General features: G+C 44.6%; 1 protein-coding gene across 2 annotated transcripts in view; it reads left to right on the top strand.

Moving 5' to 3' along the window:
* The window catches only part of LOC146805833 (glutamate carboxypeptidase 2-like), a 428,404-nt gene that overhangs the window by 134,483 nt on the left and 277,841 nt on the right, over positions 1-16,080 (top strand). For both annotated transcript variants that reach the window (XM_085623137.1, XM_085623138.1), the window contains exon 6: positions 12,901-13,087. In XM_085623137.1, the coding sequence (XP_085479263.1) occupies positions 12,901-13,087 (187 nt within the window). The remainder of the gene's footprint in view (positions 1-12,900; positions 13,088-16,080) is intronic.

The following is a 16,080-nucleotide window of genomic DNA, read 5'->3' as shown; positions in this document are numbered from 1 at the left end:
TCAACACGCATACACAGACATCACCCAAAGATTACACTGACACTTTATTTGTGGGTGAAGAACTGCTGCAGGTTTATTTCATACAACACAGTATGATAATAAAATTGGGTTATCTTACGGGCGATCCAGGGCAGGCAGCCCCTTGCTGCCCGCCCGCCTGGTGAGCCAGCACACACGGTGGGTCGATGCCCGGCAGTGTGGCACATAAATATCTGCAGATCATCCACTGGGTCACGTGATCTGCCTCCTACTCCCGCCCCTTCCGACAGGGGCGGAGCGTGTTGTGGCCACCCCCGGTTGGTCAGGCCCCCCAACCGCCCGAAGGACTAACGGGGCGCCGTCGCGGTCTTCCCAGAACCCCCTTCGGCTCCTGGACCTTGGCTCGGGCACCCTTACTGTGCCGGACAGGGGTACCCTTACTGTACCGCCTGTCGCAGAGGTACCCTTACTGTACCAGTCTGCATCCAGATCGCCCTGTAACTCCGCCTGCAACGCAAAAAAGAAAAATTTAACATTCCAATAACGCGCTGAGCCTGACACGCGGGGTAAGAGGAAAGGGTGGGAGAACGCGTGTCCAGGCTGGGTGCGGCGCGCAGGAGACAGAGGAGGAACTGGGCGAGAGGGCCCACTAAGTAGGGAGTAAGCCGCGCCCCCCGCCCCCCCAGCCCGCCCCCAGCTCCACGCGATAGGGGTTTTTCCCAAGTGGGCGTAGGCCTCGCGCGCGAGGCAGCAAGGGGGGAAGGCTCCGACGGGCGGCCACTAGAATGCTGCCCTGCTGATGTCCCACTGCGTGGGATGCGGGCAGCGGCATTCTATTTTCTTGTCAGTGCTACAAATGTTTACTCTTTTACATTTATGTCTGATGCTTACTATTCACAGTACAATTGTGGTCATACCTCTGAATTTATTGTTATACCCCTTACACGTGGGATTGTGTCATGGGTTTAGCTACCCATTTATTTAGTAAGCATAATTTCTCTTATGCAAGTGATGTTCTAGTTATGTACTACTCGGGTCAGAGGTCGCTCACCGGCGATGTTTTTTTCTTCAATGTTAATGTTTATCCTTCAAGCTCTTGGTGGAGCTTGTATTACTCCTCTTTATATCCTGTAACTTTCCTGAATAAATCCTCAAGAAACTCATCACGTCTACCTGGAGTAAATCACTACAGGTTGGTACATAGGAAAATGCATTTTACAAGTCACAAATGGCCGATGGGCCATTTGCGACCGTTCAAATGCATCTAACATCTGACCCTAGGTTCCACTTAAAATGTATATTCCTACAGACTTGCCTCTAAGTTCACTAAGGGCATTGTCATTGTTTTGCAACCGTATTCCCGGCCGCAAAACATTCATACATACCAGTGCGACTAGCTATTAGGAAGGGACACTCTTTACTCTCCCCTTCCTAATTACAACCATCAAACCCTATTTTTTCGAGCCAGGAATATGTTACTGACCTGCAAAATAGGGTTGGTACATAGGGAAATGCATTTTACAGGTCGCAAATGGGCGATAGGCCATTTGCGTGTGTTAAAATACAACTTACATCTGCCCCTACGTCACATTTAGAATTTACATTCCTAGTGACTTGCCTCTAAATTCACTAATGGCATTGTCATTGGGAGGTGAGCCATACATGTGTCTAAAAAATCTGTTTTTATAAATGTCTGACTGTTCAGCAATGCAGCTTTTGACAGGAAGCTCTCCTTTCAGCATCAGATTCTCAGTGTCACATCCACCTGCTTCAGGTTATTAACAATTCTCCACAAGGTGTTAGATTTTCTCGCTTTTAGGGCTAGGAAAAGTGTTAACCATGCTCTTAAAACCTCTGGGCTGGATTACTGTCACTACCTAGGCATTCCTATGACACTCATAAGCAAACTTCAATTGGTACAGATTTCAGCAGCCAGATCATTTCATCTTCCCAGATACTGTTCCATCTCAGCTAAATTGAAGGACGTTCACTGGCTAACGACAGAGTCAAGGATTCATTCACTTCAAAGCTCTAATTCGCATTCGTAGAGCCATTTATCTTTCTGGTCCACCTAGCCTTCAAAAACTATTTAAGTTCCAATCGCCGGCCAGACCTTTCAGATCCTACGATACTTTCTCTATTCTCCCGCCACCCTTTCATACAATACGGAGAAAAGAGAGCTCTTCAGCAGTTGCAGGAGCAAAATTGTGCAACACTCTTCTTCGCTCATTTCGTGCAACAGCTGATTGCACATGATTTTTATAAAAGCTTAAACCCTGGCTATGTACTAAAATAATTTTCTCATCGATTTTTTTACCCAGTGCAGCTTTTCTCATCCTTCAATTCTGCTTTTTCACCCTTCAATTCTGCTTTTTTTGAGATTATAGCGCTTTGAAGCTCTTTCTTTACCATTAGCTGCACTGCACAAATCATAAATCAATTCAAATGCAGTGCTATAATATGATGTACACACAATTTGAGGAGACTGTATCATATGTTTACATTATGTTGGCTGCACAATATGCATGCCAAACATGTTCTTGGCTCTGCTCGTGCACAGACTCTTGGAGCCAAGCCAGACCCTTGGTACGGTTCTGGTCCGGCCCACACTATTAATCTGCCTGTTTGCTCTCCTCTATTTGCAACTTGGATTTAGTACATGAGGACGTCAATCACTTAATAAAACGATTTGTGAAAGGCGAGAGCTAAAAATGTGGAGTCCGGTCAGTATGCACCAAATTGACAACCTTTTTTATCAAGGCTTCTTGTAACCGAGATAAAGAAGAGCGTGTGCAGTGAAAAAGCTTTTAAAAGAAATGATCCCAGGGCAGGGACTGCAAGTTGTTATGGTGTAGGTGACCGTAGTCATGAGTTCCTAGGGAAAACTACCAGGACGAGGTGGGACAAACAAAGACATAGCTTCAGCAGGGGTGCTTGGGGGGGGTGACGCCACTCAAACGCATTCTTGATTTTGTAACTGGGACTAGTGTTAGGTATGCTATGCCTGATGTGGTCTTCCCCATTGTTCACCCTTCACCAAGTGATTTAATCTCGTTGGTTTTTTGGATCAGGATCATAAAATTAAAAAAAAAAAAAAATGTTTTTATATATATATATATTCACTGAAAAAACCATAGGTTTCAGGCACGTTATAGCTAGGAATTAGCATTTAAAAAACCTTAGAAATTCACTGAAAAAACCATAGGTTTCAGGGGCGATATAGTTAGCTGGATTTTTCACTCGTACAAAACCATAGAAATTCCCCCGTTATAGTTAGTTCAGCTAACTATAACTCGCGCGCCCGCAATGCACTGCTGATGACGTCACATATTACATCACTCATGACATGGTCAGTGACATCACTCATGACATCACTGATGACATCTCAAATGACATCACTGATGACATCATCCAGTGAATGTGTGTTTTTCTGAAACTTATATATGTTTTATATATGTATATCTCAAGGTCGATGGAAGAATAAATGGGTATATAAATGTCTAAATGGATGATTTGTTTTTGAAAAATTGATTGTATTACTGACTGATTAAGTGTATCTTAGTAAGTAATGTTTAAATATGTAAATATCTGTATCAGTCTCTCACTTTGTGTATTAGTTGATTTTTTGAGTATCAGTATGAGTGTCTGATGTCTGTATGGTTCGGTGGGGGTATTACGTAGTGCATAGGTGCATGAATGAGTGACTCACTGTTTGTATGTGTTGAAGACAGCATGTGTGCAGGACTGTATGGGTGGATGAGTGTGTGCATGGGTGTGTTAGTGAGTGAATGACTGTCTCAATAGTGTCTCTATGCGTAACTACATATGTTTTAAACTAGTATATGTGACTATTGGTGTATATAAGTGAGTATATGTGAGAGTGAGAGATTGAAAGAGTTCCTGTATGAATAAGTATGTGTTTCTATAAGTGATTGTTTAAAAGACTAAGTATGTGTAAGTTTCTGTAGAAGTAAGTGTGGTGGTGTGTGTATAACTGAATATGCAGGTAAACGGATGTTTGATTCTTTATTAGCATGAGTGACTACGTGTGTGAGTAACTTTATGGATGAGTGGCGTTGTGTAACAGAATGTATAGGTGCATGAATACATATGATGAGTGAGTGCATGTATGAGTGACTGTATAGGACTGTTGGTGAATGAGTGGATGTGTATGTGGATCTTACAATTACTGAATAGGTTGTTGTAACTGGTATTGGTATGTCCATTGTTTTGAAATTTTTAATTTCTATTTTTGAATGTGTGTATGAAAGGTTATATTAGGGGGAGAGGCGTTCTGCCACTCTATCACAAGGATGATGTCATCAGTGATGTCATCAGTGATGTCACTGACCATGTCATGAGTGATGTAATATGTGACGTCATCAGCAGTGCATTGCGGGCGCGCGAGTTATAGTTAGCTGACCTAACTATAACGGGGGAATTTCTATGGTTTTGTACGAGTGAAAAATCCAGCTAACTATATCGCCCCTGAAACCTATGGTTTTTTCAGTGAATTTCTAAGGTTTTTTAAATGCTAATTCCTAGCTATAACGTGCCTGAAACCTATGGTTTTTTCAGTGAATTTCAAAGGTTTTTTAAATGCTAATTTCTAACTATGCCTACAGAGATAGGACATGTGAAGAAAGAAGGAAAAACGCACAGAAAGAAAAAAAAAGAAATGCAGAAAGAAGCAACAGAAGTCCTCAAAGACGAAGAAAAGTGCAGGAAGAAATATAACGTGCAGAAAGAACAAACAGAAGAGCAGAAAGAAGCCTTGTTGCAAAAACATCCTGTACCCTCAACTTTTTCAGACGGATACTGGTGGTAACCGAGTCTGCCTAAGCAGTCCTAGAGCCAGTGCTATGTTAAAAGACACTCAGAATACAGTGAAAACACCTACATACACTAAGGCACACTATGCGTTGGGGTCCCCCTGCGATTAGCATGACCTCCTCTGTAAGCCCCTAGTATATAATAGGGCAGGGGATTAAAACTACCTCTTAAAATGCACCACAGGGCGTGTTTGAACACGTCACCTCATGCCCCGTCCCCTCCCTTCCCCACTGTGTAAACACACCCTGTAGCCATTTTAAGTTGGGAGATTAAGTCCCCTTGAATCCTGAGGGTCCCTAGGGTCCAACTAGACCACTAGGTACCTCCAGTAAGCGCCACAGAGCTGCGTTGAGGAGAGGTGTAAAAAGTGGCACGGCCTGCACCACCTCTCTGCAACGCAGAGCAGTGGTGCTTACTGGAAGCACCTGGTGGGCTAGTTGGACCCCAGGGTCCCTCAGGATTGAATTATTTCGCCAACTTAAAAACGCGCCACAGGGCGTGTTTGCACACGTCACCTCAGGCCCCGTCCCCTCCCTTCACCACTGTGTAAACGTGCCCTGTGGCCGTTCTGAGTTGAGAGATTAAGTCCCCTTGAATCCTAAGGGTCCCTAGGGTCAAACTAGCCCACTAGGTACCTCCAGTAAGCGCAACAGAGCTGCGTTGCATGGAGGTGTAAAAAGTGGCGTGGCCTCAGAACACCTGTCTGCAACGCAGCTCCCTGGCGCATACTGGAGATACCTGTTGGGCTAGTTGGCCCTCAGGGACCCTCAGTATTGAAGGGGAATTAATTCCTCAACTTACAACTGGCCAGGGGGCGCGTTTGCAGAGTGCTGCAAGGAGGGGGCATGGCCTCCGGCACGATGCTGGTCTTTTATTTATTTATTTTTAAGAAAGAGGGCTGTGTGGCCCCCTTTCTTTTTCTAATTTATTAGCCCTGGGGACCCCATCCCCCAGGACCTGCACCCTAATTTTTTTTGTTGAAAAAAATTAATTTGGCCCTCCCAAGGCCTTAATCGGCCCCGGGGACCCCAACCCCCGGGTCATGGCCTTCTTTTTTTTTTTTTTTTATTCTTTAGGAGGGGGGCTGTGTTGCTGGACAAACCGTATGTACCTATCACCATGACGATTTGCGTGATATTCAATAAAAGGCGACTATGCATACAATGAATCCACGTAGAATGTATTCACACCGCTAGTGAAGCTCTGACATGTCTGACACCCTACCGTGCCTAATCCCGGCGCCCCCGCTGGTGGGTACTCTCCAAGTAGACACCCTTGTCGTTTATTTATACAAACATGGGTAGCTATTGACGGGCACATTTAATACACATGCACACCAAGCCATTCAAAGGGGATTCGACAAAAATTCGACCAAACTATGCAAGAAACCCCCTCACGGTTAATAAAACACACATCCACCGCTGGATGTGTAATACTTTTTATTTTACTCTCTGGAAAGGAGACAAACCTCACTTGAGAGTCACAGCGTGCTCCTGGCTGAGCCCAATGCTGTGTTACACCCACCATTGCTTGCCGAGTGCCACACACCTCTGTGTTGTATTCCACCATCTAGTGCTTATGCTATGACACTCTCTAGCCTATGTGCACTGTAACACCACCCCGTGAATATGTCATGCCACACTTGTCTTCGCACGGGTTATATTGCCCCATCTAACGTGCCTTCCTCGATGCCTATGTTATAAAGCACAGCGCTATGCCATACTTATTACAATCTGGGATCCATATCTTTGTCACAGTGCATATGCAATGTTACACTACCCAGCACATATTTTATATTACAACTTTAGAGACTACTTAGGTTACACAACACTGCTCTGTGCATATTACACTCCAAGGCGCAAATCACATAGCAAGCGCTAGTGCCTGTGCTATCTTGCGCTCTCCAATGAATCTGTAATTGCGCACAATGTATTGCATATTATATTTCACGCCCCGGTTCATCTTATATCACACTTTTTGGTGCATAGTTTATACCATATACTATATCTAGTTTTCATTTTCAATCGTGCTCTCAGGACTATGTTCTATATAACACTGCGGTCCACCTACCCTTTTCACGGGCATTACATTTTGCGATGGGGGGTGGAAGGTCAGGGGATGTTTCTGCCAAGTGAGCCCGGAGTCACAGTCCCAAACGTCCTCTTCTTCCTGAATAAAAGTGAATTATGCTGCATACTTGTTCATATTTTAAGTAGTTCGCACAGACACACATTTTAAAAACAATAAAGTTCCTAATACCCACCTTCTATGAACAGTTAGCTTGCTGCCCCATCCACCTCATTCCTATCCTCTGTTGTCTGAATCCATGGACTAGCCTCCTCCCTCCTGCCATGCATGGTCTGATGTGCTGCCACTGCCCTCCATTTAGCATGATGTACCAGTCCACTCCTCCTGCCCTCCATTGCCCAATTCTATGGGCAATCATTGACCTCCTGCTTAGCCTCTGTGCTTAGCTTGCTGCCCCTATTCTCCTTCCCCCTGCCCTCCGATGTCTTTGTGCATGCCCCTGCTCCATCCTTTTTGACCACCATGTTCCATGGACCTGCCACTCCTATCTACTCTGAGTGTTCTGTTGAGCTGCCACTCCCCTCCCACCTGCCTAGCATTGTCAGATGACTGTAACCTGTCCCTGCCACCTCCGCCCTGCCTGTCCACATGCCATGCCCCTATCCCCTTCCTCCTGTCCTTCATGGTCCATTTTACTGCCACACCCTTCTGCCCTCCCTGGTCTGTTGTGCTGCAACTGCTCCTCCTGCCTGCCCCGCGCGGTCTGTTGTGAGGCCCCTTCCCCTGAACTCTCTTGTCTGTGCCCAGGTCCTGACCCTCCCTTCTATCCTCCATGGTCCTTTGTGCATGCCCCTGCACCCTCCTCCTTGCCCATCATAGCCATTGTGCTGCCACTAACCCTCCCGCTTGCCATGCATGGTCTTCTGTGCTGCCATGGCCCCTCCCACCTTCCCTGTGTGGTCAGCTAGCTGCTCCTGACCCCCTCCCACCTTCCCTCCATGGTCTGTGTGTATGCCATCAGTCTCACTGTTGCTCTCCATGGTGTGTCTTGTTTCTAGTGCCCATCCTGCCTGACCTCCATGGTCATCTTGCTGCTCCTGCCCTGCCCCCTTGCCCCCAGCCCTCTGTTTCCATGTGCAGACCCCTATTCCCTCCTTCCTGGCGTGTCGGTTCCATTGTAATGCCCCTGATCCGTCCCTCCTGCCCTTTATGGTCTGTTGTGCTGCAGCTTTCTCTCCTGTCTGTCCATTATGGTCAGCTAGCTACCATTGCCTCTTTCCCCTCTGTTGTCTGTTGTCCATGTGCATGGTCCTGTCCCCTCCCTACTGCTTTCTATGGATTGTTGTGCTGCACTCCCGTCCCGCATGCCCTGTGTGGTGTATTGTGCTGCTGCAAACCCTGATGCCTGCCCTGTAGGGTCAGTTTGGTGCACCTCTCAATGTCCCTCCTGTCCTCTGTTATCCGAGTCCATGTCCCTACCCCAATTCCTCCTGCCTACCATGATCCAATGTACCATACTTGCGAACATTTTGAACTTGGTAAGAGGGAGATTTTGAAATAAAACTGGGATATTGATTTTCCCCTTTGAGTTACATTGAAAAAGAGAAGATTGTAGACAGGAGAGAGATCAAATAAAGCCCATTTGAGCTTAAAAACATTGGACGTTTCCTGGCTGAAACGGGTCTGTTGGCATGTATGGTTGTATGACAACTGCCTCTTCTTTCTGCCCACAATGGTCTATTACATCACCACAGCCTCTCTTGCCAGTCCTGTATTGTTGGTTTGTAGCCCCTGCCCCCCTTTCCACTGCCCTCCATAGTCTGTTGTGCTGCCACTGCCCTTCCTGCCTGCCCAGTGTGGTAAAATTGTTGCCTCTGCACTCTCCTACCTGCCTTCAATTTTCAGAGTCCGTGCCCCTGGCCTCTGCCTCTCAACAGTATCCCAATGAACAACTAGATTGCTAACATTCTATATTTATTACAAAAGTGTGGAACGCCTGACGTCATCTTGATGTAATCAAAACTGTAATGCCTAGAGCATTTCCTTTAGAAATTACATATATGAGATGGTCTTATTTGCATCAAAATTATGGTTAGTGCTCTAAAAACTAAAGTGAGGACATATTTTCTGAGTTTTCAAATAGCGACAAAGCACTTTTAAAGTATTTGTAATCTTAGTTTTTTTTATCCAGTTGACCACTTGATTAAATGTTGCATCCAAGGGGAGAGGGTGTGGTGTTACTTCCAGAGCTGCAGACTTTGCAACTGGGGAACCAGGTTGGAGTTTCTGCTTCAGCACAACATTCTGTGATTCTGGTCAAATCACTTAATCTCCCCATGTCTACAACCAAAATGAATTTGATCTTGTGTGATGTAACCAATGTTCATGTAAAGCACTCCAATACCTGACAAGTCTGCACTATATAAAACTGCAAATACACAAAAATAAGTGTTTTGCACACTTCTGTCCTTGGGCTACATTTGGGTGATATTTGGGCTACATTTGGGCTCTTTTGTCTCTGGTGGCCATTTTAGGAGATTTATTTGTTATGAAGTTTCCTAATTTCCTCATTTACTACAGTCTCCTCAGTAGGCATACTGTCAGTTTTTTACTTTGATTCAATGAAGAAGGCATTCAGATGTGTCACACATTTGCCATAAATTCTGAATGTTAGCACTCTAGTTGCTCATTAGATCACTGTAGTAAAGCTACTGCTCACCATGGAAGTCTGCTGCTAGTATTAGAAGTGCATGTTTCAGTCTGCATATCAGAATTTTTTAATGAAATAGAAGAGGATTTGAGAAGTCACTCAAAATATGCCCTAATTTTTCTTTCTTCAGCACTAATCATAATTTCTATGGCAAAATGAACCCCCTCATTGTGTTCCTTTTTAAATTAAATGTTTTAAGTGTTACCAGTTTATTCCAATCAAGATGGCTTCAGGTATGCCATACTTTTGTCATAAGTAAGACAGCAAGCGCTCTAGTTGATCTTAAGAACACTCTGGGACGTTCTGTCATTGGGCTACATTTGGGCTACATCTGGGTGATATTAGGGCTACATTTGGGCTCTTTTGTCTCTGGTGGCCATCTTGGGAGATTTATTTGTTATGAAGTTTCCTAATTTCCTCATTTACTGCAGTCTCCTCAGTAGGAAATACTTTCAGTTTTTTACTTTGATTCCATCAAGAACGCATTCAGATGTGTCACACATTTTCCATAAATTCTGAATGTTAGCACTCTAGTTGCTCATTAGGTCACTGTAGTAAAGCTACTGCTCACCAGGCAAATCTGCTGCTGGTATTGAAAGTGCATGTTTCAGTCTGCATGTCAGAATTTTTTTATGAAATAAAAGAGGATTTCAGAAGTCAAAATGTGTTTTTCTTTCTGCAGCACTAATCATAATTTATATGGCAAAATGAACCCCCTCATTTTGTTCCTTTGTAAATTAAATGTTTTAAGTGTTACCACTTTATTTCAATCAAGATGGCTTCAGGTGTGCCATACATTTGTCATAAGTAAGACTGTTAGCGCTCTAGTTGTTCTTTAGAACACTCTGGGAAGCTGCAGTAGAACACAAAGGAATCAACTGACAGTCTCTGCCCTTGTTGGATGTACATGTTTTACTGAGAATGTCAGACTTCATTCTCACATGACTGAGAAAGATAATGTGAATTTACAGAAAATATGCTCTCAGTTTAGCTTATAGATCACCTTCCAATCCTCTGTGGGAAAAGCATGAGAAAATAGTTTTCTCTAAAACATGGTTCATGATATCACAGCAGAAGGCTTTTTCACATGGTAAAATCACCTTAGAACACACCACAATTCCTTAAATGAGTATGGTACCATCAACAAATGATTTATAATGTAACTAAAGTCTTAAAACCTTCTATTAATTGCAATGCTTTTTAATGAGGTGCTATCATGTATATTGGTCCCAAGATGGCTGCCAACACTTCTTGGATGAAGTGCTGACAGCCAATCAGATCTCAGGATGAGATGTGTGGTTAGGCTCCGCCCAGATATATATATATGATTTTACTTTTGATTTTCTCAGGAACTACTGAACAGATTGACTCCATATATGCAAAAGGCACATCCCTGAGCTGAGGACTACCTCTTTGCCAAATTTCAAGTAATTCTGTTCAGCCGTTCGGGCTGTACCTTGGACTAAAGGTCCCTATGGAAAATTGTATGGGGAAAACGCGTTTTGGGACCCCCCTTTTTTCTCAGCCCCCGCTTGACGAATTCCCCCGAGACTTTCAGGGTAGGAACAGAGCGGAGCGCCCCACCTATTTTGAAAATTTCCGGAGGATTCGTCAACCGGCGCCAAAGTTATTCCAAATAGAATGTTGCGGATTACCTATGGAAACACGGTCCTAACTATAACTATCTACTGGCGACCGCCAGTAGATAATATATATATATATGCACGAACCGGTTACTGAACCTGAGCTCGCGACGTGGGACTGCCTACAGGCTCTCTGTGACTGTAAACCTTTCGGACTGCAAAGCATTGTGGGGACTACATCTACCAGCAACCTTAGCGCATGCTGCATACAGAGGTAGAAACATCGAGCCTCTGATTGGATTATCTATGCTCCAATGGGAATACATCTAGCAGTTTGTTAAAGCCCCGTGCAAAACAACAAAAACTAAACACATAGCTGGCAATGATTAAGGCATTCGCCGAAACGCGTCTGCCAGGTGTTTCCTGTTTTTATCGGGATGGTGGCAAATAAATTTCCCCCGAAGATATCCCAAGCATGTGTCGGACCCGTTTTTGAAAGAAAGGCGGGATTGGTGTTTGATATATATATATATATATATATTTCAGTCAGAATGCTTATAAATATCCTAACCAGTGGCAATCGCTCGGGTGGCATCCCATCACATCATTTTTCACCCACTGTGCCACTCTAAACAGAGGCCCACTGAATGCAAATCAAGACCAACTCGGTTCTATTAAAATAGTCCATCCTGCACCTTGGTCATTTCACCCTTCCATCTTGCAGCCCACTTCTTTTTAGTTGGGAAATTTGAGATTCACACTCCCAAAATCTCATTGAATAAGCTACATGACTGAGTACCAGACAAATTCTGCTTATGGGGGGGGGAGCAAAATAATATTGTCCATAGCGTTGATTTAGCACATTGATGCATTGTGGTACACACAGTCTCATTAAAACATTTTTATTTAGTATGATCTTAGCAGTGACTTGTAACATGAAAGTCCAAGACTAACACATTGTCACCTTGGCCCTGGCAGATTTCAAATATATGAGCTGCAGGTCCCTGATCTATCTATCATGCTTGCCTTAGAGAATGCATACACTTGGGCCTGGTTACGAGTTCCTCAATAGTTTATGCATGGGTTGGAATTACGAGTTAGAAGGTATTTAACACATCTGATAAGTATTGGATGCATTAAATAACTAAAACTTCATTACATTTCAGCATGCCAATCCTGCCAAAAATGTAACTGGGAACACATCCAGTATTCCCCATATCATGTGAAGTTTGGTGCATTAAACACCCAAATCTGCATGTTATTCCCCATGAACTCGTAAAATGTGTTATTTATCGAACCTGAAAATAAAGTACTTAGTTGCATTCTTATTTATCAAGGCCGATAAATAAGATCTTAGCTCATAATCTGTCCCATTGAGTATAAGAAAGATGGTGTAGGAAATGCAAAATGACTTTGAATATTAAGACTAAGACAATTCCGATCCATTGCTAAGCTCCTCAAATTAAAATGTTAAACAGTTGCCAGAGCAAACATTTTTATTTCTTGGGAGTCGGCATGGCAAGTTCCTTTTCAAATTAAAACCTAAGTCTCCTAACTGGGGTTATATATACATTTTAGCCCTTTCATTTTTTAAATCTGTGTAAAAAAAAAAAATGGGATGATTGATACCAAACCACACATGCACTGGCAAAGCCAGAATGTCTGGTTTTAATGTGCTAGACCATGACAACGTACAAAGGGAAAATGTTTGCATATGTTAGTACATTAAAGCCAGGCAACAGATAAAAGTAAAATTATATTCAACAGGTTAAGAATGCAGAGCTCGCAGGTGCCAAAGGAATCATTCTCTACTCAGACCCTGCAGATTATTGTGCACCAGGAGTAGAACCCTATCCAGATGGCTGGAACCTTCCTGGAGGTGGTGCTCAGCGTGGGAATGTCCTAAACCTGAATGGAGCCGGTGACCCATTGACCCCAGGTTATCCAGCAAAAGGCAAGTTGTTCTGTGTATAATGTATTTTCTTAAAAAGTCTCTTTACGACTTTATTAGAAATTAAAAAAGTGCAAAAGTGGAAATACATGTGTAAGAACATCTGACATGGATAAACCCTGTTGAGATCCATGTCCATGCGGAGGCCAGGAATGAAGACCCATGATGGTGAAAAAGGCTCAAGGTTTAGCATAAGTGCAATGAAACAGAAGATCAAGGTAACACCACAGAAAAGAAAAAGGGAATTGAAAAAGTAAAACACAACAAAAGGTCAGGGACGAACTCTTTGACCAACAAAGCGGCATTAAAGTAGCCAAAACAAGAAGAAATGTTGCCAGGCAGCTGAGCTAGTGCAGGAGGAGGTTTTATACTGCTGCTTCCATCCTTGCTCTGGAAGGCCCACTGTAAAACCAGGAAATGATTCCCCATAAGTCCAACTCTGTCAAGTGCACTACCCACCAACTACCCAGCTTGCCTAGTCTCCATTCCTGAACTTTCAAATGAGGTGTGCAAACACATTCCGTGAGGACCATACCCTTCCTTGTTTTACCTCACACAGCCCTTCATTCCTGTAAAACCTGATACATCTACTGATCTCTGACCATGAACTTAATTTATGAAAAGCATCTCATCTATATCTATTGAAGATGTGCATCCTGCCTTTTCTAGCATACTAATTTCTCTGATAAAACTTCTTTCTCTTCACCCTTCTAATGGTCCTTCTTCCATATTGATGTCGGGCTCACCTGCACATTTGAATCCCAACCCTGTAACCATATCTTACCTAGAATTAACTATGAGCATATAATTTCCTGTTCACCATTCCCTAGGCTGCCACCCGCTTGGACCCACACACCCCTCTTTTTGTATGTCTCTTCCTTAAATAGCCACTGAAACTATTGGTGTGTGCAATTTGGTCCCCCTGCCAAACTCACGTCTAGGAGTCCTTATCAGTGCTAGTTCACCTGCTCTAAAGCTGCTCACAATTCATGACTTCACAGAGGCCTGGCTCATCAATACATACAAGAACAAGCTATCATGTCTAAGGACTGAGCTAATGGCTATGGGTGGTGTAGTTGTCTTTATCTACTGTACTTCAGTAATCTGTTGTTTGGTCCATTATCCAGCTTATCACCTACGCCGATGACACGCAGCTGGTTGTTTCTTTAGTGAGGGACGATGCCTTACATCAGGGGATCAACAATCTGACCCCGTGTCTCACCAAAGTCCTTGAATGGATGACCTCGTCTTTTTTAAAGCTAAATGGGGCCAAAACGGATATTATGCTGCTGGGCTACAAAGCCCCAATTAACCTGGACCCCTGGTGGCCGCATTGTCTGGGCCCTCCTCCGGTGCCCAAGACCAAAATAAAAAGCTTGGGGGTCTGGCTGGACTCTGCCCTGAATTTCCAACATCAGGCTAAGAAGGTGGCCGCGACCTGCTATGGATTGATGCGAGTTCTAAAAAAAGTCCTAGATCTTCTTCCATTTGAAGCCAGACGCGTATTGGTCCAGTCGTTGATTCTTTCGCGACTGGACTATGCAAATGCTATTTATATGGGGGCACTAGCAGCTACCATAAAAACTCTGCAATCTGTGCAGAATTGTGCAGCTCGCTTGCTTATGAAAGTCCCCAAACGATGTTCAGCGAAGGCCTCAATTCGGTTGCTTCATTGGCTACCAATTCAGGAAAGAATTGTGTTCAAGACTATGTGTTTGGCACATAAGTCCATCCACAATGTTGGCCCATCCATTCTGGACTCCCTGTTTCGTCGCCATCAATCGGTTAGATCTCTTAGATCCAACCAACGAAATCTGCTTGTAGTTCCCAGGGTGAAGTTGGCCCGGATGGGCGGCCGCCTGCTTTCTGTCCAAGCGGCCAAAGGATGGAATAAACTCCCCGACAACATCAGGCATGAATCTAATCATCTGGCTTTCAGGAAGCGACTAAAGACATTTTTGTTTCAATAATGTCTTTTAACGTTCTCTGGTCTTACAGCGCTGGGATGCTCTAGGGTAGCCATGCGCTATACAAGAAAGTACTCACTCACTCACTCACTCCATTAGTCAAATAATTTTAATACCTGTTAAAGGGATTCAATCGGTGGCTGATAAAGTGTGTTACTGATACTTCCTTGTCCTTCAAATGTGCTTTAGTCTACCATTATGAAAAGCTCATACTTGAAATTTTGAAGCCTGCTTACGTGCTGGGGGACTCTTTCACTGCTCTGCCCTGCGGTCCAGCGTTGTTGTCGCCGCTACTGGGCTCCTTCCTGCTGCGTGTCTCCCCCGCCGCCGCTACTGCATTTCGCGGCCGAGAGCGGGGGAGACTACAATCCCCAGACTTCTTTGCGGGCCCTGATGCCACCTACGCGCCCGGAGGCGCACAAAAGACCGCGGCTCCCTCTGGGGAGCGGGAAACTTGAAATTATGAAGCCTGCTTACGTGCTGGGGGACTCTTTCGCTGCTCTGCCCTGCGGTCCAGCGTTGTTGTCGCCGCTACTGGGCTCCTTCCTGCTGCGTGTCTCCCCCGCCGCCGCTACTGCATTTCGCGGCCGAGAGTGGGGGAGACTACAATCCCCAGACTTCTTTGCGCGCCCTGACGCCACCTACGCGCCCGGAGGCGCACAAAAGACCGCAGCTCCCTCCGCGTCGCGGGACGCGCACGGGCGGCGCAGGGCTAAGCCCGGGCAAAGGGCGGGCCCTCTGTAGCCCTCAGGAGCCGAAGGAGGCCGGGCCGGGCTCTCCCCCTTGACTTTTGTTCGTATTGTTCTTATTCCAATGTAATTCGCTTTGGTTTGTTATTCAGTGTTATTTTGTGGTTTTTATCGTAGTCTGTTATGCCTAGCAATGCTTGTTAGGTGAGTAAACGTTCTGTATGTAGTCATAATGGGCTGATGTCAAGGGGTTCTGACAGAAGACAGTTGGGATCTTGTCAGCACTGGATGTGTTGTGCGGTGGCTCGTTGAACCTACAATTAAACTTGTTTTTTTTATA

The sequence above is a fragment of the Triturus cristatus genome, chromosome 8 (genome assembly GCF_964204655.1).
Source record: "Triturus cristatus chromosome 8, aTriCri1.1, whole genome shotgun sequence".
Taxonomy (NCBI): Eukaryota; Metazoa; Chordata; class Amphibia; order Caudata; family Salamandridae; genus Triturus; species Triturus cristatus.
Note: the sequence above shows the minus strand (reverse complement) of the source record. Positions and strands in the feature narration are given on the sequence as shown.